This window comes from Panthera tigris, chromosome C2 (genome assembly GCF_018350195.1).
Source record: "Panthera tigris isolate Pti1 chromosome C2, P.tigris_Pti1_mat1.1, whole genome shotgun sequence".
Lineage (NCBI taxonomy): Eukaryota > Metazoa > Chordata > Mammalia > Carnivora > Felidae > Panthera > Panthera tigris.
This window is the reverse complement of record NC_056668.1, coordinates 66,263,955-66,286,676: the sequence shown is the minus strand read 5'-3', so window position 1 is coordinate 66,286,676 and position 22,722 is coordinate 66,263,955. Positions and strand designations below refer to the sequence as shown.

General features: G+C 34.4%; 1 protein-coding gene and 1 pseudogene across 6 annotated transcripts in view; both read right to left on the bottom strand.

Moving 5' to 3' along the window:
• STXBP5L (syntaxin binding protein 5L) overlaps nt 1-22,722 on the bottom strand; it is a 379,743-nt gene that overhangs the window by 223,947 nt on the left and 133,074 nt on the right. For all 6 annotated transcript variants that reach the window (XM_042999139.1, XM_042999138.1, XM_042999140.1 and 3 more), the window contains exons 6-7: nt 22,357-22,491; nt 15,594-15,657 (exon numbers count right to left, since the gene is read on the bottom strand). In XM_042999139.1, the coding sequence (XP_042855073.1) occupies nt 15,594-15,657; nt 22,357-22,491 (199 nt within the window). The remainder of the gene's footprint in view (nt 1-15,593; nt 15,658-22,356; nt 22,492-22,722) is intronic.
• LOC122230840 lies at nt 14,068-14,165 on the bottom strand (annotated as a pseudogene).

The following is a 22,722-nucleotide window of genomic DNA, read 5'->3' as shown; positions in this document are numbered from 1 at the left end:
TGTTATTCAGAATAGAAGGAGAGATAAAGTTCTTCCCAAACAAACAAAAACTGAAGGAATTCATCACCACTAAACTGGCCCTACAAAGAGATCCTAAGGGGGATTCTGTGAGTGAAATGTTGCAAGGACCACAAAGTACCAGAGACATCACTACAAGCATGAAACCTACAGACATCACAATGACTCTAAACCCATATCTTTCAGTAATAACACTGAAGGTAAATGGACTAAATGCGCCAACCAAAAGACATAGGGTATCAGAATGGATAAAAAAACAAGACCCATCTATTTGCTGTCTACAAGAGACTCATTTTAGATCTGAGGACACCTTCAGATTGAAAGTGAGGGGATGGAGAACTCTCTATCATGCTACCGGAAGTCAAAAGAAAGCTGGCGTAGCCATACTTATATCAGACAAACTACACTTTAAATTAAAGGCTGTAACAAGAGATGAAGAAGAGCATTATATAGTAATTACAAGGCCTATCCATCAGGAAGAGCTAACAATTATAAATGCCTATGCACCGAATACGGGAGCCCCCATATATATAAAATAATTAATCACAAACATAAGCAACCTTATTGATAAGAATGTGGTAATTGCAGGAGACTTTAATAGTTCACTTACAACAATGGATACATCATCTAGACACAGGATCAATAAAGAAACAAGGGCCCTGAATGATACATTGGATCAGATGGACTTGACAGCTATATTTAGAACTCTGCAACCCAAAGCAATGGAATATACTTTCTTCTCAAGTGAACATGGAACATTCTCCAAGATAGATCACACATTGGGTCACAAAACAGCCCTTAATAAATGTAAAAGAATTGAGATCATACCATGCACACTTTCAGACCACAATGCTATGAAACTTGAAATCAACCACAGGAAAAAGTCTGGAAAACCTCCAAAAGCATGGAGGTTAAAGAACAACCTACTAAAGAATGAATGGGTGAACCAGGCAATTAGAGAAGAAATCAAAAAATATGCGGAACAAATTAAAATGAAAATACAACAATCCAAATGCTTTGGGATGCAGCAAAGACAGTCCTGAGAGGAAAATACATTGCAGTCCAGGGCTATCTCAAGAAACAAGAAAAATCTCAAAAACAAAATCTAACAGCACACCTAAAGAACTAGAAACAGAACAGCAAAGACACCCCAAACCCACCAGAAGAGAAATAATAAAGATCAGAGCAGAAATAAACAATATAGAATCCAAAAAAACAGTAGAGCAGATCAATGAAACCAAGAGTTGTTTCTTGAAAAAATAAACAAAATTGATAAACCTCTAGACAGGCTTCTCAAAAAGAAAAGGGAGATGATCCAAATAGATAAAATCATGAATGAAAATGGAATTATTACAACCAATCCCTCAGAAATACAAGCAATTATCAGAGAATACTATGAAAAATTATATGCAAACAAAATGGAAAACGTGGAAGAAATGGACAAAAATCCTAAACTCCCACACACTTCCAAAACTCAAATGGGAAGAAATAGAAAAATTGAACAGACCCATAACCAGTGAAGAAGTTGAATCAGTTATCAAAAATCTCCCAACAAATAAGAGTCCTGGACCAGGATTGGGGAATTCTACCAGACATTTAAAGCAGAGATAATACCTATCCTTCCCAAGTTGTTCCAAAAAATAGAAAGGGAAGGAAAACTTCCAGACTCATTCTATAAAGCCAACAATACTTCGATTCCCAAACCAGACAGAGACCCAGAAAAAAAAGACAACTACAGGTCAATATCCCTGATGAATTATGGATGCAAAAATTCTCAACAAGATACTAGCAAATCGAATTCAACAGCTTATAAAAAGAATTATTCACCATGATCAAGTGGGATTCATTCCTGGGCTGCAGGGCTGGTTCAATATTTTCAAGCCAATCAATGTGATACATCACATTAATAAAAGGAAAGATAAGAACCATATGATCCTGTCCATAGATGCAGAAAAAGCATTTCACAAAATTAAGCATCCTTTCTTAATAAAAACCCTCAAGAAAGTCGATGTAGAGGGAACATACTTAAACATCATAAAAGCCATTTATGAAAAGCCCACAGCTAATATTATCCTCAATGGGGAAAAACTGAGAGCTTTCTCCCTGAGATCAGGAACATGACAGGGATGTCCACTCTCACCACTGTTGTTTAACGTAGTGTTGGAAGTCCTAGCTTCAGCAATCAGACAACAAAAGGAAATCAAAGGCATCAAAATTGGCAAAGATGAAGTCAAACTTTCACTTTTCGCAGACAACAGATACTCTACATGGAAAACCTGACAGACTCCACCAAAAGTCTGCTAGAACTGATACATGAATTCAGCAAAGTTGTAGGGTACAAAATCAATGTACAGAAATCAGTTGCATTTTTATACACAAATAATGAAGCAACAGAAAGAGAAATAAAGAATCTGATCCCATTCACAATTGCACCAAGAATCATAACATACCTAGGAATAAACATAACCAAAGACATAAAAGATCTGTATGCTGAAAACTATGAAAAGCTTAAGAAGGAAACTGAAGAAGAATCAAAGAAATGGAAAAACATTCCATGCTCATGGATTGGAAGAATAAATATTGTTAAAATGTCAATACTAACCAAAGCTATCTACACATTCAATGCAATCCCAATCACGCAGCCACTCTGAAAAACAGTGTGGAGGTTCCTCAAAAAATTAAAAATAGATCTCCCCTATGACCCAGCAATAGCACTGCTAGGAATTTACCAAAGGGTACAGGAGTGCTGATGCATAGGGGCATTTGTACCCCAATGTTTATAGCAGCACTTTCAACAATAGCCAAATTATGGAAAGAGCCTAAATGTCCATCAACTGATGAATGGATAAAGAAATTGTGGTTTATATACACAATGGAATACTACATGGCAATGAGAAAGAATGAAATATGGCCTTTTGTAGCAATGTGGATGGAACTGGAGAGTGTTATGCTAAGTGAAATAAGTCATACAGAGAAAGACAGATACCATATGTTTTCACTCATATGTGGATCCTGAGAAACTTAACAGAAGACCATGGGGGAGGGGAAGGAAAAAAAAAAGAGGTTAGAGATGGAGGGAGCCAAAACATAAGAGACTCTTAAAAACTGAGAACAAACTGAGGGTTGATGGGGTGGTGGGAGGGAGGGAGGGGAGGGTGGTTGATGGGTATTGAGGAGGGCACCTGTTGGGATGAGCACTGGGTGTTGTATGGAAACCAATTCTACAATAAATTTCATATTTAAAAAAAATGTAATCCCAATCAAATTGCACCAGCATTCCTCTCAATGCTAGAACAAGCAATCCTAGATTTGTATGGAATTACAAAACACTCCAAATAGCCAAAGTAATATGGAAGAAGAAACCAAAGCGGGAGGCATCAAAATCCCAGACTTTAGCCTCTACTACAAAGCTGTAATCATCAATAGAGTATGGTATTGGCACAAAAACAGACACATAGACCAGCGGAATAGAATACAGACCCCAAAACTGGACCCACAAATGTATGGCCAACTAATCTTTGACAAAGCAGGAAAGAGTATCCAATGGAAAAAAGAGTCTCTTTAACAAATGGTGCTAGGGTTAAGCCTCCGACTTCAGCTCAGGTCACGATCTCACGGTCCATGAGTTCGAGTCCCGCGTCGGGCTCTGGGCTGATGGCTCAGAGCCTTGAGCCTGCTTCCAATTCTGTGTCTCCCTCTCTCTCTGCCCCTCCCCCGTTCATGCTCTGTCTCTCTCTGTCTCAAAAAAATAAATAAATGTTAAAAAAAAATGGTTCTGGGAGAACTGGACAGCAACATGCAGAAGAATGAAACTAGACCACTTTCTTACACCATTCAGAAAAATAAACTCAAAATGGATGAAGGACCTGAATGTGAGACAGGTAACCATCAAAACCCTAGAGGAGAAAGCAGGAAAAAACCTCTTGGATCTCAGCCACAGCAATTTCTTACTCGACACATCTTCAAAGTCAAGGGAATTAAAAGCAAAAATGAACTACTGGGACCTCAAGTTAAAAAGCTTATGCACTGCAAAGGAAACAATTAACAAAACTAAAAGGCAACCAACAAAATGGGAAAAGATATTTGCAAATGACATGTCGGATAAAGGGCTAGTATACAAAATTTATAAAGAACTCACCAAACTCCACACCCAAAAAACAATCCAGTGAAGAAATGGACAGAAGACATGAACAGACACTCTTCTAAAGAAGACATCGAGATGGCCAACAGACACATGAAAAGATGCTCAACGTCACTCCTCATCAGGAAAATACAAATCAAAACCACACTGAGATACCACCTCACGCCAGTCAGAGTGGCTAAAATGAACAAATCAGGAGACTATAAATGTTGGAGAGGATGTGGAGAAACGGGAACCCTCTTGCACTGTTGGTGAATGCAAACTGGTGCAGCCACTCTGGAAAACAGTGTGGAGGTTCCTCAAAAAATTAAAAATAGATCTCCCCTATGACCCAGCAATAACACTGCTAGGAATTTACCCAACGGATACAGGATGCATAGGGGCACTTGTACCCCAATGTTTATAGCAACACTTTCAACATTAGCCAAATTGTGGAAAGAGCCTAAATGTCCATCAGCTGATGAATGGATAAAGAAGATGTGGTTTATATATACAATAGAATACTACTTGGCAATGAGAAAGAATGAAATCTGGCCATTTGTAGCAATATGGATGGAACTGCAGAGTGTTGTGCTAAGTGAAATAAGTCAGACAGAGAAAAACAGATACCATATGTTTTCACTCATATGTGGATGCTGAGAAACTTAACAGAAGACCAGGGGGAAGGGAAAGAGGAGGAAACAAGTTACAGAGAGGGAGGAAGGCAAACCATAAGAGACTCTTAAATACTGAGAACTGAGGGTTGATGGGGAATGGGGGAGAGGGGAAAGTGGTTGATGGGCATTGAGGAGAGCACCTGTTGGGATGAGCACTGAGTGTTGTATGGAAACCAGTTTGACAATAAATTATATTTAATATTAAAAAAAAGAGCCTCCTAGGGAATATGGTCAGGAAGTGAGTTGCCAGAACAAATATAAAATATCCATTTAAAATTCTCCTCTCCCTGTCTTCTGACCCCTTCTTTAATACTATACCTCTCTACTTTATTTACCATGTACTTTTGTTGAGTCCAGCCTTCAAAGAACCATCCCAACAAATGATTCAGAACAGATCCAGGTGTCCTTCTCAAAGCATTAAATCCAAATTATGGTTGAGTGCCCCCATGTAAATGAACTCTCCTCTATGTAGCCCCTATACTCAACCCCTTAATGATTGGGTGATGAGGGTAAAATCATCAGGCAAGAAAACTACCTAATTTCATCAGTCATTTACAGTCTTCTAGAAAAGGAGAACCATTCTCTGGAAATAGTAAAAGAGGTACTTCTGTTGGCCAGGAGGGATCAAGGAAATTGGAGAGGGTGAAATTCTCAGGTTTATACTCACAAATTTCCCTATTCCAAGTGTAGTGGTTGAATAATGTCGCCCCAGACCCTCAGAATGTGTCCTTATTTGAAAATTAGGTCTTTACATATGTAATTTTTTAAGAATTTTGACAGGCGGGGCATCTGGATGGCTCAGTCCGAAGAGCATGAGACCCTTGATCTCAGGGTTATAAGTCTGAGCCCCATGTTAGGTGGAGACAATTTTTTTGAGATGAAATCATCCTTGACTAAAGGGTAGGCCCTAAAGCCAATGACTGGTGTCCTTGTAAAAGAGGAGAGGACACAGAGGCATAGAGAGGAAGGTCATGTGAAGACAGAGAAAGAGACTGGAATCATGCTGCCAGAAATCAAGGGACACTAGGAGCCACAAGAAGCTGGAAGAGGCAAGAAAGGGTTCTCTCCTAGAGCCTTGAGAAGGAGCATGGCCTGACAAATATCTTGATTTTGGAGTTCTGCCTCCAAATGAAATAATAAATTTCTGTTGTTTGAAGTCACCCAGTGTACAGAATTTTGTTATGGCAGCCCTAGGAAGTGAATATATCAGGAATCAGGGTCACACTCTTTACTTATCAGGGCTTTGACTTTAACAAACAAGACCTATCAAACTACGCATTTATCCCCTTATAAACAGGCCTATTTTTAGCACACTCTGCCCTAGAGCTGCCTTTAAAGGGTCTCTTAACTCAGTAATCAACTGTTCCGAGTTAAATCATCTTATTTCCAGTGTTTTGGTAGATAAAATGATGCCCACCAAAGATGACTATGCCCTAATCCTCAGAACCTATTAATATATTACCTTAAATGACAAAAAAAAAAAAAAAAAACCAAAAAAAACCAAAAAACAAAAAACACCTGTCAGTTGTAATTAAGATTTGTTGAGATGAAGAGAGTATCCTGGATTATCTGGGTAGGCCCAATCTAATCACATGAGTCCTTAAGAGTTGAGAACCTCTCCCAGCTATGGTTAAAAAGAGATGCTATGTTATCTTTGAATATGGAGGAAGGGAGATTTAAGCCTAGAAATGTGTACAGTTTATAAAAGGTTAAAAAGGCAAGAAAATAGATTCTCCTCTAGAGCTAGCAAAAAGGAATGCAACCCTGCTAATATCTTGATTTTAGCTCAGTGAGACCTGTATTGGACTTCTGGCCTACAGAACTATAAGATAATACATTTGTGTTGTTTCAAACTACTAAATTTGTGATAATTTACATCAAAATAGAAAATAATACAAGGGACATCAAAGGAAGCTGTTTTTTTTCCATCATCATTATAGTCATCCTTGTTCTTTATCAGTTAAACACCACAAGTACTTTAAATCCTACTGTCTTACCTTTCCATCAGCCCCTTTCCCAATTATTCATATGAGGATGTTTAAGTAATTATGATGTCACTGCATGATAAAGTTTAATACCACTTCATCTGGCACCTTCAGTGGGTTCTTTGATTTTAAATTGGAGACAGTTCAAACCCAAACTCCTATCCTGAGGGTCTACAATCTAGAACAGGAGGCAGCAAACTTTTCACGTGAAGGGATAGACAGTAAATAGTTTAGGCTTCACAGGCCTTATAGCTCTGTCACAACTCCTTGACTTTACTCTTGTGGTAAGAAAGCAACCACAGACAATATGTTAATGGTTAGCATGGCTGTGTCCCAAAAAAACATTTTATAAAAACAAGGCCTCAAGCGAGATTTGTCCCATTGGCTCTAGCTTCCAATCCCTGATCTAGAACAATTCTGATAATTATTGTCTTAACCAGGGTTCTGTGGAAAACAGCCTGAGGCTAGGCTTAAGTGCTAATGTTTCATAGAGAATTGCAATCTCAGGGCTGTAATAATAAAGGAAAAGTGAAGTAAAGCAAAGACGTAAAAGTAAGATGATACATTATCACACTAATCACTACTTTATGGGAGAAGACAAAGAGACACAGCCAATCACTCAGCATGTATATATGTTTGGCCTTGCTAGATGTCTCTAACAGTCTATGTGGAAAAACCATAATTCAGAATAGCCCAACCACAGAGAGGAAGGAAAGGAGAATTTATTTCTGTGTCTTGTCTAATATTGGTCAAGGTTTTCTCCATGGGAAGTTAATACCCCCTCATTTCAGAGTCTTGTCATTTGACTCCTTTGGTAGCTGGTAGGAAAGCCAGATATCATATCTTATAGTATGGTATATTATCTGAATCCAGAATTAAAGGGAGAAGCTAAGACTTGGCATAGCCAGTCTACTTAAGGAAACAGTACTGTATAAAACTGATTAATTTTGCCAAAACAGAGATGGAGCAAACAGTCATGATTTGGGAATACAGACAGGCCTGAGAGAATTCAAGGAAATGTATACAGTATTATGCCCAATATAAGCATCTCTCAGTTCAAGGGCACCCTCTTCGATTTGATACACTAATGCACAGTTTCTTTAGTAAATAATATCTCAGAGAGAGGATGGTCTGTTTTCTGATTCCACAATACTATGCTGTTTCAGTATAACACTTAACATCAGTAATGTGTTCCTTCTTTCACCTCATCACAAAGCCTCTGTGGAAAATTGTCCCTTCCAGGTTGAATTTATCCCAGAAATGTAAATGTTTTTAATTAGAAAATCTATTAATATTTCAACAAATTAACAATTTAAGGAATACTCATCTTGTAGTATAAGTACATGATAGCTTTCTTTTTTTTGTAATATAAGTGTCTGACATTAAACTTTTGATTGCTGGGGCATTCACTTCAGACATCCATCTTGAAGAAACACATTGCAAGCTACATGACTAAATAAAGAGCCAGGATACCCCACCCATGAAGTTCCCCTTTTTTAGAAAGCTCTGGTTGACACAGATAAACTGACAATTTTATTGACAGCTTACTTTTCCTTTCCCACACTTAAATTCCCACTCTTCTGTTTTATTTCACAAATAAAGTGAACATGTGAAACCCTAGGCATTCCATCTTCAATAAAATCAGAACCCCAGGTACATGCACTCTCTCTTTCTCTACCTATGACTTCACTGAATGGCCCCAACCATGTTGTGTACCCTCTAGGACTCATGAACAATAATCTTGTTTTTCAAAGTTCCCTGATGATTGTTGCTGAGGGGTATCTTGACCATTAAAAAAAACCACAAGGGCTGGTCTAGCCACAACACTGGCTCTGAAAAAGGAAATGTTGATGAGAGCTGGTTCAGGTCCAGCTAGTGTCCCCAGGTATTTCTAGATCCTATATAGCATCCTTATCAATAGACTGAGATTAGCACAAAACATATCTCAATGCATGTAGAAACGCATCCAAAAAATTCAACACTGTTTATAATTTAAAACTCTTTGAATATTGGAAATAGGTGAACTTCATAAAAGCAATCAACCCAAAACCTGTAGCAAACATCTTAATTTTGAAATCTTGGAAGATATTTCTTTTGCAGTTGGAAACAAAAGAAAGTTCCCATTAAAGCCATTTATATTCACCTCCACTGGGTTCCTATCCAACAAAACAAATATGTATATAAAAATATATAAATATTAGAAAGGAAGAAACAAAATTTGTCTATGTTTGCTATGCTTTTATACATAGCATATTCCAGGTAATCTAAGGACAGCCATTAAAAACATTAGGTGACACAATGAACACAAAATAACAAAATCAATATTTTATGCACTAAAATGACTTAAAATTAATTTTTAAGAAAATTAATTCACAGAAGCAATAAAATCTATAAAGTACTTCGAATTAATCTAACAAAAGATATACATATGAATTTTGTGGAAAAAGTTATAAAGCTATATAGAAAAAAAGAAGGCTAAAGGAAACACTGTGTTTATAGTTGGAACATTCATATCTTAAGTAAATTTTCTCTAATCGGTATGTTCAAATTACAAACAAAATCCCAGGAGACATTTACATAGAGTTTTAGAAACTGATTCTGCAGTGTATATAGTACAATAAATGTTCAGAAAAAGCCAAGATAGAGAAGGAAGAGGTGGAGGACCTACCAGATAACAAGATGTTTTGTAAAGGTATTATTACTAATAAAATGTAGTAATAGTACACTAATAAATAAATATATCAATGCAACAAAGGAAAAGTCCAGAAAAAAGATCCATTCAAGCATGGGAATTTCATATGTGAGTGATATGTCCTTATAAATTAGTAACTAAATTAACTATTCAATAAATGAATTATTTATCTGTAAAAACAGACATATCCCTTATTTCAAACCAATATAAAATAAATTATATTTAAGTTAAAATCTAATCGTGAAATGGAAAGCCTTAAAACTGACCTTCTGTTTTAAAACAAGGATGATATTTTCCCACAGGAAGAAATGATTTACTGAGTAAGATACAAAATGCAAGAAACAAATGAAAAGACTGATAAAATTCAATACATTAAAATAAGAAAAAACCTCTATGTGTCAAAAGGCTGTTGATGGAAGAACTAATGTACAAGAAATCAAACAATTTGGGGGCACCTGGGTGGCTCAGTTGGTTAAGCATCTCACTCTTGATTTCAGCTCTGGTCATGAAATCGCAGTTTGCAGGATTGAGTCCTGTGGCAGGTTCTGCACTGACAAATGGAGAGATTCTCTCTCTCGCTCTCTCTCTCTGCCCCTCCCCTGCTTGCACATGCAGTCATTAGTGCTCTTTCTCTCAAAATAAACAAGCTTTTAAAAAAAGTCAAATGATTTATTCAAGATTTCAAACATGTAGTATTCTGACATTAATACTAATTTATTTCTCATCCTTTTTAATTTTTAATTACTTAACACACATTATATTCATAAAAATATGAACAAAGGGGACTATCAGTAACTTTGATCACTTTCCCCAGTTCCAATCTCCAGTATCCTCCCCAGATTTGTACATATACTTTCAGGCCTTTTTTCTTGGGTATTTGAATATATAATAAAAACACAAATGTATTATTCAAGTGGCCTTATACTGCACTTATTGTTCTTCAACTTTTATTTTTAAAACATGGCTTAAAGAACTTTCCATATCAGTACAGCATTCTATAATATGGATATATTGGCATACATTTATTCCATTTTCTATTAATTGAACTTTATTCTGTTTTCAATATTTTGGCCCTTGGTAATATAAATAGGATAGACCTCTGAAATGAATTTTCTAAGTCATAATGAATACACGTTTTAAATGGTGATAATGCCAGATTGCCCATATTGGTATATATACCTACTAGTGCTGTATTTAGGTGTCCATTATTCATTATTAATATTTTCCATTACCTGATATTATTTTTAATTTTTAATATTTTGCCAGTCTGATGTAGAAAAAATGGGATATTGCATTTCCCTAGTACTTATAAGTGAGGATATTTCCTTCACACAGCAGCCAAACTCTGTTCTTTAGAGGTAAGAGGCAACACATTTTCAACTCTTATAACTGCCTTTTCTAGTAAACTTACTCTCATATTTCTAAATATATTTATATTTCAATTTCTTGATATATTAATTACACATATTGATTTCCTATTATGAAAGATGAGGATATGGTACAAGTTTTTTATATATTTTGCATGTTCATTATTTGCCTACTATACGTAGCAAATATCTCCCTCTTTATTGCCTATCTCTTATCATGATTGTCTTGTTACGGTATATTCCTTAAAGCTTTTAGGTTTTATGTCTTTCCTAAGGATGTCTCTACTTTACAGTAACAACTCATTTCCTATAGTTTCTTCTAAAACTTTCTGAGTTGTGATTTTAATGTTTATGTATTTTCTCCATCTGGAATTTACTTCTGTGAATGGAGTAAGGTAGAGAGACGTTACTTTTTTTTTTCAAAATGGATATCCAATTGTCCATCACCATTTATTCAATAGTTTTTTATGTCCTAAAACGTCTTCTCTATAATATCGAAAAATTACCCCAAAAGTCTGAACCATTTCTGGAATATCCATTTACATCTATTGGTCTTTTTGTATCCCCCTGTACCAATATCACAATGTATTGTATTACTTTTTAACAATAGCCAAATTATGGAAAGAACCCAAATGTCCACCGACTGATGAATGGTTAAAGAAGATGTGGTATGTATGTGTGTGTGTGTGGGGGTGATGTTTTCCATTACCTGATATTATTTTTAATTTTTAATATTTTGCCAGTCTGATGTGGAAAAAATGGGATATTCCATTTCCCTAGTACTTAAGTGAGGATATTTCCTTCTCACAGCAGCCAAGTGCTGTTCTTTAGAGGTAAGAGGCAACACCCTATGATGCCAAGTGGGATATTCCTCAGCCATAAAGAAGAATGAAATCTTGCCATTTGTAATAACACAGGTTGGAGCTAGAAAGTATTATGCTAAGCAATATAAGTCAAAGAAAGACAAATACCATATGATTTCAGTCATATGTGGAATTTAAGAAACAAAACAGATGAACATAGGGGGATTAAAAAAAAGAGAGGCAAACCAGAAAACAGATTTAACTATAGAGAACAAACTGAAGGTTACTGGAAGGGGAGGTGGCAGTGGGGGATGAGTTAAATGGATGATGGGCATTAAGGAGGGCACTTGCGGTGATGAGCACTGGGAGTTGTATGTAAGTGATGAATCACTAAATTCTATACCTGAAACTAATATTTTTTCTAGTCCATTAAACTTTTTTTTTTCATTTTATTAAGTTTATTTATTTTCATTATTTTTTATATGTAATTTATTGTCAAACTGGTTTCCATACAACACCCAGTGCTCATCCCAACAGGTGCCCTCCTCAGTGCCCATCAACCACTTTCTCCTCTCCCCCACTCCCCATCAACCCTCAGTTTGTTCTCAGTATTTAAGAGTCTCTTATGGTTTCCCTCCCTCCCTCCCTGTAACTTTTCCCCCCCCTTTCCCTTCCGCCTGGTCTTCTGTTAAGTTTCTCAGCATCCACATATGAGTGAAAACATATGGTATCTGTCTTTCTCTGCCTGACTTATTTCACTTAGCATAACACTCTCCACTTCCATCCATATTGCTACAAATGGCCAGATTTCATTCTTTCTCATTGCCAAGTAGTATTCCATTGTGTATATAAACCACATCTTCTTTATCCATTCATCAGCTGATGGACATTTAGGCTTTTTCCACAATTTGACTATTGTTGAAAGTGCTGCTATAAACATTGGGGTACAAGTGCCCCTATGCATCAGCACTCCTGTATCCGTTGGGTAAATTCCTAGCAGTGCTATTACTGGGTCATAGGGGAGATCTATTTTTAATTTTTTGAGGAACCTCCACACTGTTTTCCAGAGTGGCTGCACCAGTTTGCATTCCCACCAACAGTGCAAGAGGGTTCCCGTTTCTCCACATCCTCTCCAACATCTATAGTCTCCTGATTTGTTCTTTTTAGCCACTCTGACCAGTGTGGTATCTCACCAGTGGTATCTCAGTATGTGAAACTAATATTAAAATGTTTGTTAACTAACCAGAATTTAAATAAAAACTTGAAGTAAAAATTTTAAAAATATTTTAAATATTTTCCTTTTTTAAAATTTATAGTTACTAATTTTATTTTCTTCTTAACTGAAGTATAATATATAGTGTTATATTATTTTCAGGTGTACAATATAATGATTCAACAATTCTGTTCTTCCATTTATCTATTATACCCTTCTCCCCAACCACCTCCCCTCTGGCAACCATGGGTTTGTCTCTATATGTAAGAGTCTGTTTTTTTTTTGCTTGTCTTTTTTTCTCATTGTTCATTTGTTTTGTTTCTTAAATTCCACATATGAGTGAAATCATATGGTATTTGTCTTTCTCTTATTTCACTAAGCATCATACCCTCCAGGTCCATCCATATTGTTGCAAATGGCAAGATCTCATTCTTTTTTATGGCTGAGTAATATTTTATTGTGTATATATACCACATCTTCTTTACTCATCCATCTATGGATGAACACATGGGTTGCTACCATATGTTTGCCATTGTTAACAATGCTGCATTGGGGCGCCTGGGTGGCTCAGTCGGTTAAGCATCCGACTTCAGCTCAGGTCATCATCTTGCGGTCCGTGAGTTCGAGCCCCGCGTTGGGCTCTGGGCTGATGGCTCAGAACCTGGAGCCTACTTCTGGTTCTGTGTCTCCCTCTCTCTCTGCCCCTCCCCCGTTCATGCTCTGTCTCTCTCTGTCTCAAAAATAAATAAACGTTAAAAAAAAATTAAAAAAAAAACAATGCTGCATTAAACACAGGGGTGCACATATCTTTTCAAATGAATGGGGGTGTTGTTGTTGTTGTTGTTGTTGTTGTTGTTGTTGTTTTCTTTGGAAAATATCCAGTACTGTAATTATTAGATCATATGGTATTTCTATTTTTAATTTTTTGAGGAACTTCTATACTGTTTTCCACAGTGGCTGCACCAATTTGCATTCCCAGAAACTGTGTACAAAGCTAGAGGTATCACAATTCCAGAATTCAAGATACACTATAAAACTGTAGTAATCAAAACAGCATGGTACTGGTATAAGAACAGACACATAGATCAATGGAACAGATTAGAGAGCCCAGAAATAAACCCATGCTTATATGGTCAATTAATCTATAATAAAGGAGGCAAGAATATATAATGGAGAAAAGACAGTGTCTTCAACATATGATGCTGGGAAAACTAAGTTGCATGTCATCCTTGCCCAGGGGCCATTCCAATCTTCTCTGTGATTTTAATATATGTGCTGCCAAAGGAGCACAGTGCTTAGAAAACTAGACAGCTACATGCAAAAGAATGAAAATGTACTGCTTTCTTATACTATACACAAAAATAAACTCAAAAATGGATTAAAGACCTAAATATGAGACCTGAAACCATAAAACTCCTAGAAGAAAAAATGGGTGGTAACTTCTTAGACATCAGCTGTAGAAATATTTTTCCAGATATGTCTCTTCATGCAAGGAAAGCAAAAGCAAAATTAAGCTAGTGGGACTACACCAAAATAAAAGGTTTTGCACAGCGAAGGAAACCATTAATAAAACAAAAAGACAACTTACTGAATGGGAAAAGATATTTGCAAATGATATATGCAATAAGGGGTTAATATCCAAAATATATTAAGAACTTATACAACACCAAAAAAAACCCCAAATAATCCAATTAGAAAATGGGCAGAGGCCCTGAATAGACATTTTTCCAAATAAGACATACAGATGACCAACAGACACATGAAAAGATGCACAACATCACTCATCATCAAGAAAATGCAAATAAAAACCACAATGAGATTGTCACCTTACACTTGTTAGAGTGGCTGAAATAAAAAACAGAAGAAATAACAAGTGTTGGTGAGGATCTGGAGAAAAATACTTTCTTATGAATTTTAGAATAATTTCCTTAAAAATAAGTAAATTCTGATGACACCTGATTGGAATTACAGTGTATTAATGGATCAATTTGAAGAAATCCAATGTTCTTTCTATTACCATCAGGCAAACTTGACTTGCAGGCTCAATATTTATTAGACAAATTCACTTTCTATCATTTAAAAATAAACAAAGAAGAAAACTTATACTAACTAATTTATACAGGTGTTTTCTATGGTATTTAGCAAAAAATATATTATTGAAGAAGGAATATTTATGATGAAAGTGATGCTTTAGATCTTTTCATGTTATCAACTTTGTTTCCTCAAAATGAAAATTATGAATGATCAAAATGAATAAGGATTATTTCTATAACCTGAGAAAATTTTCTATATAATTACCTATTTATAAAATCAAGATTGGCTAATTTATGATTATTTAATATTGGTCATGTATCATTACCAAAACTGAATAGCAGAGGCCTATGATTAATGATATTGATAATCAAATTGTTAAGTTCCAGCACAGAATATTTGAAAATGGAAGTTGTTCCACATGTCCCATACCTTCCTCAAAATTCTAGAATTAAATATCAACTTTAACTCTAGGTGAAAAAAGAGACTTAATTTGGGACCATTATTGTGAACAATTCATTCATTCATTCATTTATTTGCTCATTCATTCATTCAACATATTTTAATTTTAGAAAACACTGAATGCTATGAACTGTGCTACAAGTTAGGTACAAAATAAGAACAAGAAACACCTTCATTCAAGAATGAGGAAAATAAATGCAAGAATAATGGTATTGTAATACTCACTTTCCCTTCATCTCTTGGGCTATCACTTAAATGTACAACTGGACCTGGATGAGTCTTTGTGGATCTGTTAAATTAATTCAAAATAGTAATTAAAAAATAAAAATTAAAACACCTTACCATTAGAGACTGGAACAAAGAAATTATACTAGAATACACTCTTAATAATCTGAGAGTTATTCATTTGAAATTTGGTTGTTTTTCTTGAAGACTATCTTTCTTTCTCCTAGTAACTCTGTTAAAATAGGTGTAATTTTTTTAAAATCAGGTTTAAGAACATAGATCCATATAACAATAGGGTTCTTCATTTCTTTTTTGTTTTAAATGTTTATTTATTTTTGAGAGAGCAAGCACAACCAGGGGAGGGGCAGAGAGAGAAGGGGACAGAGGATCCAAAGCAGGCTTTGTGCTGCAGACAGACCCAATGTGGATCTCAAACTCACAAACCATAAGATCACGACCTGAGCTGAAGTCAGATGCTTAACCGACTGAGCCACCCAGGTACCCTAGGATTCTTTATTTCTATAGCACAAAAATTAAATACTTGAAGGGACAATATTAATAATGAAAGCGATGCTTTAGATATTTTCATGGTATCAACTTTATTTCCTCATTATCAAAGGAAAATTATGAGTAATCAAGATGATGCCTTTTCATAAAAGTATGGATTTATGGACTGGGCATTTTTATGTTTGTTGCCTTATCTGGACCTCCGAAAATTTAAAATTGAACTTTTAGTTACACAAGAAAGAAAACTTACACAGCCATAAGGCTAATGCTGTAAATCCTTGCAACCAAATTGCAAAGTATATAACTGATTTACAATTTCTTTTGACATAAAATCTCTAATTTTGCTCCTAAGAAAATTTTAGTATCTCCTTTGATTTACAAAGAAACTCTCTCTAGTGATAGCCAGATTACAGAAAACTGACAAACTGAGGAAACATAGTTCACTGGTTATGTCTTACTTATTTGTTATCTAGGGTAAGCAATAACAGGTAACTATGTGTCTAAGTGCATATTGTTAAAAGGACCTATGCTCTGTAAATCTGACTTTAAATTTATTCTACTCTGATATCTAGCATGTTTCTTTTGTGTTCCCTATTTTAACATACTGTTAAATATGATTATGTCATGGTTAAATATAATATGACCTGATATGACCATAGATTTGTTACTGCTCATTTTTCCACATCCTTTCTTCAACAGCCTATTTGTGCCAGACTAATTCTATTATGATTATATTGACATAATTCTAATTTATTTCTTATGCACACATTAAAACCATCAAAGATTCTTCACAAAATAGTAAAGAAGATTAAATTTTAAAAACTTGTTGGAATCAGAGAAAACTGACAAATTAAGTAACTCTAGGTTCCCTAGATACCGACTCCCCACAGTGACTCAGAGGAATAAATACAGATTTATTAGATATTTTGTTACTGGTTTTATCCTAAATCTCATTATCTAAAAATGGAAATAGTAGTACTGACTGTACTGAGTAATTATGAAAATTAGAACATGTGTATATATCTATATATATATATATATATCTATATCTATATATCTATATATATATAGATATATCACCTAATATAATGGCAAAACATGTTAAGCACTCAATGAACAGTATGCATTATGACTGCTGTAAATCAATGGAATAATTGGGAACCAGAGTTATTATTTGCATTCTAAATGTAGTGTTTTATTAGAGTATAAGTGCCTCTGATAAGGACAATGTCCTTCAATTATCCTTTGGAAATTAATAATATCCAACAAACTACATACCCCTGTCTCTTGGGTTTGATTGGAACAGCAAATAACAAAGTGTACTCTATGATTAACTAGTAAATATATAAGTTATTTCACTTAAAGAGTGTTCCATATTTAAAAAGTTTGGGAAACCCTGAATTAAACATAGTTACATATTTTTTTCTTCTATAAAACTTCTTAAAGCCATAATTTGCAAGTGAATATTACAAATCTTTGATATTTTCCAAAAGTGTTGGTTCATAGGATCCTTCCTCATTGACCATATTAAGGCAATCACTGAAATATACTTTAAGAAACACTACTAAGGCCACATGCAAGACTCTACCATTTAGACTCTCAAACTCTGTTAAACACTCAAGTTCAGAAAATAATCTAGCATTAAACTTCAGTTGTTTGTATTTACTTTTTCAGACTATAGAAGATATATTATTGGTTGAAAGAAAGAAAGAAAGAAAGAAAGAAAGAAAGAAAGAAAGAAAGCCAAACTTAGAAGAAACTAATAGTCAAAAGAAAAAAAAACTCTCATATTATTTCACTGCCTAAATATAATGACTACTAACATTTTGATATGTTTTTTCTGACTTTTCCCCTGACATTGTACCTCCAAAAACCATCAAGCATTCCTTGAAAAACTTATAGCCATAAAGCATTGGTGTACTCTAGATTCTGTAAATCCTACAAAAATTACTTTAGATAGAATTATCAATGACCTTAAAGTCATGTAATATCTATCTAAATAATGCCCAATAATATTTCTAGGTATCCCTATTTATGTATCTTCTTCCCATTCACCATGATAGCTTCTTAATAGTTTCCTTTGTGGACTTTCTTTCTCTTTCTATATCTTAAATATTGATATTCCTTTTCATTCTGCCCTTGTCTGTCATCTATTCCCATGTTATATATGGTCATGAATTCAAGAATGCACAGGAGCCAGGCAAGATTTGCAAATGAATTAAATAGGCTGAATGAGAACTGTGCCAACTGGATAGCACATTATCCACCTACAAAAGGTGGATTGATTATTGACTGCCATGACAACAATACTGAACTAGAATTGCCTCATCATGAATTTTCGTGAAAATCTGGAAGTACAACTTTTTATTTCTCTCTACCAATTTTCAAATATTACAAATAACTCAGAACATACTTAAAACTCTGGTAGCCAAACAAAACATATCTGTGAGTCAGAATTGGTTGAGTGTCTGCTAGTTTGCTACCTGTTTTCTATATACTCTTCATACACAATCTCATCTTTTTTCATGGTTTCAATGACCATAAATTCAGATCTCATTACCTTCAGATCCATATATCCCACTTCATATCATTTTGAATGTCTTACAAACACATACAACTCAACCTACCTAAAATTGAACCTAACATTGAACCTAATTGAACCTAAAATTATTTTACTCCCAACTTACTCAATCTCCTACTTTATTTCACTAAATGGCACCCTTACCTACACAGTGGCTCAAGCCTAACATCTCTTAATTCTTCTCGTTGTTCTTAGATCCTTCCATAATACCCAAGTCTGGCCTCTTCTATCTTCTATTTATTTAATTATGACAGCTTATCTCCACTCCTAAATCAATCATAATGTTTACCTGGAATACAGTCTTTCTCTCTTTAATCATTTCTTCATATCTGCCTTCGGAGTAGTCTTCCTAAATGCATGTTTAATCAAGTCAACTCTCTGCATAAAGCCCTTCAAAATCTAGCCCTTGGCCTTAGAAGTCCAAACTTCTCAAACTGCCTTAAAAAGCCTTTCATATTATATCCCCTGATTACTTCTCCTTTGTCATCCTCTCTCCCAGGTATTACAACCAACTAAACTACTTAAAATTCCTGTGCATGGAACAAAAACTCTCTCAAATTCCACCCTTTAAACTTTCTATCCCCTCCTCCTAGAGTACTTCCACCCCTGTCTCCCAATTCTTCACTCAACTGAAATTCTCATCCTGTCAGATAGCAACATAGATGTAACTTCCTTCACAGACACTTCTCTGAGACCCCATGTTAGGTGTCCTTCTTATGGAATTGCCACATTTTATTTCCAATATATTGGAATTGCCTTTTTAATTAATCTCACCTTTATTAGACTAAAAGCCCCAAGAGGACAGTAACTATGTCTTCCCAGTTCATAGTTGTTTCCAGTACAGAGCATATCGTAGTGTACAATAAACATGTTTGAGTGATTGTTAAACACAAGTCTTACATTTATTATTTAATTCTGAATTTCATGCTCAAATTTTAACCATATGTAGAAAAAAAATAGGTTATATATTTTTAACGTTTATTTATTTTTGAGACAGAGAGAGACAGAGCATGAACGGGGGAGGGCCAGAGAGAGGGAGACACAGAATCTGAAACAGGCTCCAGGCTCTGAGCTGTCAGCACAGAGCCCGACGCGGGGCTCGAACTCACGAACTGTGAGATAGTGACCTGAGCCGAAGTCGGACGCTTAACCGACTGAGTCACCCAGGCACCCCGGTTATATATTTTTAAAAGCCAGGGCTGTTCCACAGAAATATTTATTTTTGTGCTCAAACCTGGAATACATTTTCCCATAGAAATTTTTTTTATGTCAGTTTAGTTCTATGCTACTATTTTATGGGTCTATAAACATCACTGTTTCTATGGAAAATGTGTTCCAGTTTCCAAATAATTAATACATACATTTTGGGAGCACAAAATATTTATAATTATGGGAATTGACTATAATTACAATTAAAAGACTTCACTAAAAAAAGAAACAAATTACAAAATAACATTGAATGGAAAGTATTTCAAGTAAGAACTTACCTAGTAATAATTTCACATCTCTTAAAGACAATTCTGCATTTGCTATACTTAGAAAATGTATTGTTAAAACTTGTGTCTAAAATTCTATTACTGAAATGATCTTTTAAATATATTTGTATTATTGTCCCATACACTTGACACATATTAACAGGAAGTGACATGTATTTTCTAATGTATCTGAAGAGGTAGAGAGCAGTTAAAAGACCGTTCTAGGAGACTGGCAGTTGCCATTTAAAATTATATGTATCACAATGGATCTATAATTGCATGGAACACACTTTTGGAAATTTGGTCTATGTAAACCAAGAAACATTCAAGAGGTAATGTTGCCTACTAATAATTTCTTGAGGATATTTCAGGACATTTTTCAGAGGCATGTACAACTCTATAAAATTTGATATTTCTATAAATGGTAGATTCTATTATGATGCTGTATCACATGTCTAAGATCATACTATGAAAAATAAAAGTGTCTTATTTTTAGTTCCTTCTAATTTTACCCTCCTTTACAGTTTTTAAATTCATCATTAGTCCTGAAATTGTAAAAGTTAGACTATATAAATACATACAGGTAAAGTAGAAATCACTAATGAACTATGAAAAGTATTTGGTAAGTATGTGAATATGGAAACAAAACAGCAAAAGTGATGAAATATTTGATATATTTGGATAATAAACTTCTTAATTAGCATCATTCAACTAAACACAAATGATACATCTATTACTATTTGTACTAATGTTAAATTTGTATAAAAGTTTATAATTCAATCTCTCAAGTTTATTTATGTTTTTATCAATATCCTAAAACAATATTATGAAAGCAAACATTAAGTTCATCCCTATTTACCACTTCTATAGAACTGAGATTATAGTGGGAAAATCTTTCCCAAATAGCTAAAAAAGTAAATAATTTTTGGAAGACATAGTTGACTATAGGATAAACTTTTTTTAAAATACACATATAGAACATCAAAATATATATGGGTAAAATAGCTCATGCCAATTATGAATGAAAGCTGTAAGTCAATAGTAGAGTGTAACTATCAAAGTAACTCTTCAGTAGTGTCATCAATCACTTAGTAACCACTCTTTGGAAAGCACCAAAATAAGTGAAGTATGAAGAAAAAGAAAGGAACAGTGAACAAAGATTCTGCCCTGGAGCAGCTCTTAATCTAATCAGGGATGAAGAATTACCATTGATAAAAGACCCATTAGGACATAATACAAAAGGAATATTATAAGAAGATCATAATTAGTAATAACCTTTCCTATCAAGTAATATACAGGCACATTGAAACATTAAAAATTGGGAATGGTAGATTTATCATAAAGACCAGACTCAAGCTTCATAAAAATAGGCTGTTTTAATCAGAGCTTTGGAGAATTAATTATGTAACTTAGAATATATCTATACAAGAGAGAGAATGAGCCAGACTCAAGTTAAATATATCTTATTAAGGACCTAATATGCACAGAACATAAACATTTATTAAAGAAAAATTTTTTCCTGAAGTGACCAGGAGACAGTGACCAGGAAAATTGTCCATGTATGTACTACAAAAAGATAACTTGGAATTCCACAAAGCTTCACATTTGGGGAATTTCACATTTTTACATGTGCATAAACTTAAATATCAATGCCAAAGTCAAAGTGGTAATTACCACTAACCACATATCCAAATGGATGCATATGTCAAAACATGAAAAATATTGATAAACTGATTCTCCTTAGAACTCTGAACAATATGTTAGGCAAATGAAGAATAAGCTACCACCAATAAAAAATATGTGAACTGATTATGATTATTTTTACATAAAATGAAATGTGGTCACAATCTACTTGCCATTCCCATTAGAAGCGGCTATACTAAGAATGACAATAAAGAAATGAGATGATTTCCTGTATAACTTTTAGAATGAGTCTTAGCTTATTATCATCAAATTTTACATACATAACCCTTAGTTATTCAGAAACTCTTAAGTATTCAGAAAGGCTAAAATAAGAATATGTTAATACTACAATAATTTTAAGTCTGTACAGTTTCAAATTATTTTAGCTAAACTTTTCACACAAATTAATCATAAATTAGCTATAAATGTTTCAAATAACTCTGTAATTTGACATATATTTTACATAACCATGTGAAATATTTAAGCCAAATAAAGTGATATTCAAATTCAAACTTACAGCTCAATTGCCTTGTTCCACATGATAACATATCCAGAAAGAATGAAAGATTCAATATTTACAATATGTGTATTTCCTCTTTCTGTTCCAACATAGAGCCATTTACTCTGGAAAGGTAGATGACAGTAAGTAATTCTGAAAGAAAGAAAATTACAATTAAAATATCTAAATTTTATATTTGGTCAGCATTATATTTTCCTTATACTTATTAGGTAGCGATAGCTATATAAACAATAAAATTTACTATACACTCAAGTAGCATTTTTTTACTAGCAGAGGATATAGGATATATAACAAGAGTACATCATTAAAAATAATTATGATAATAATAACCACTATTTAATAAGTATCTACCATGGACATTAA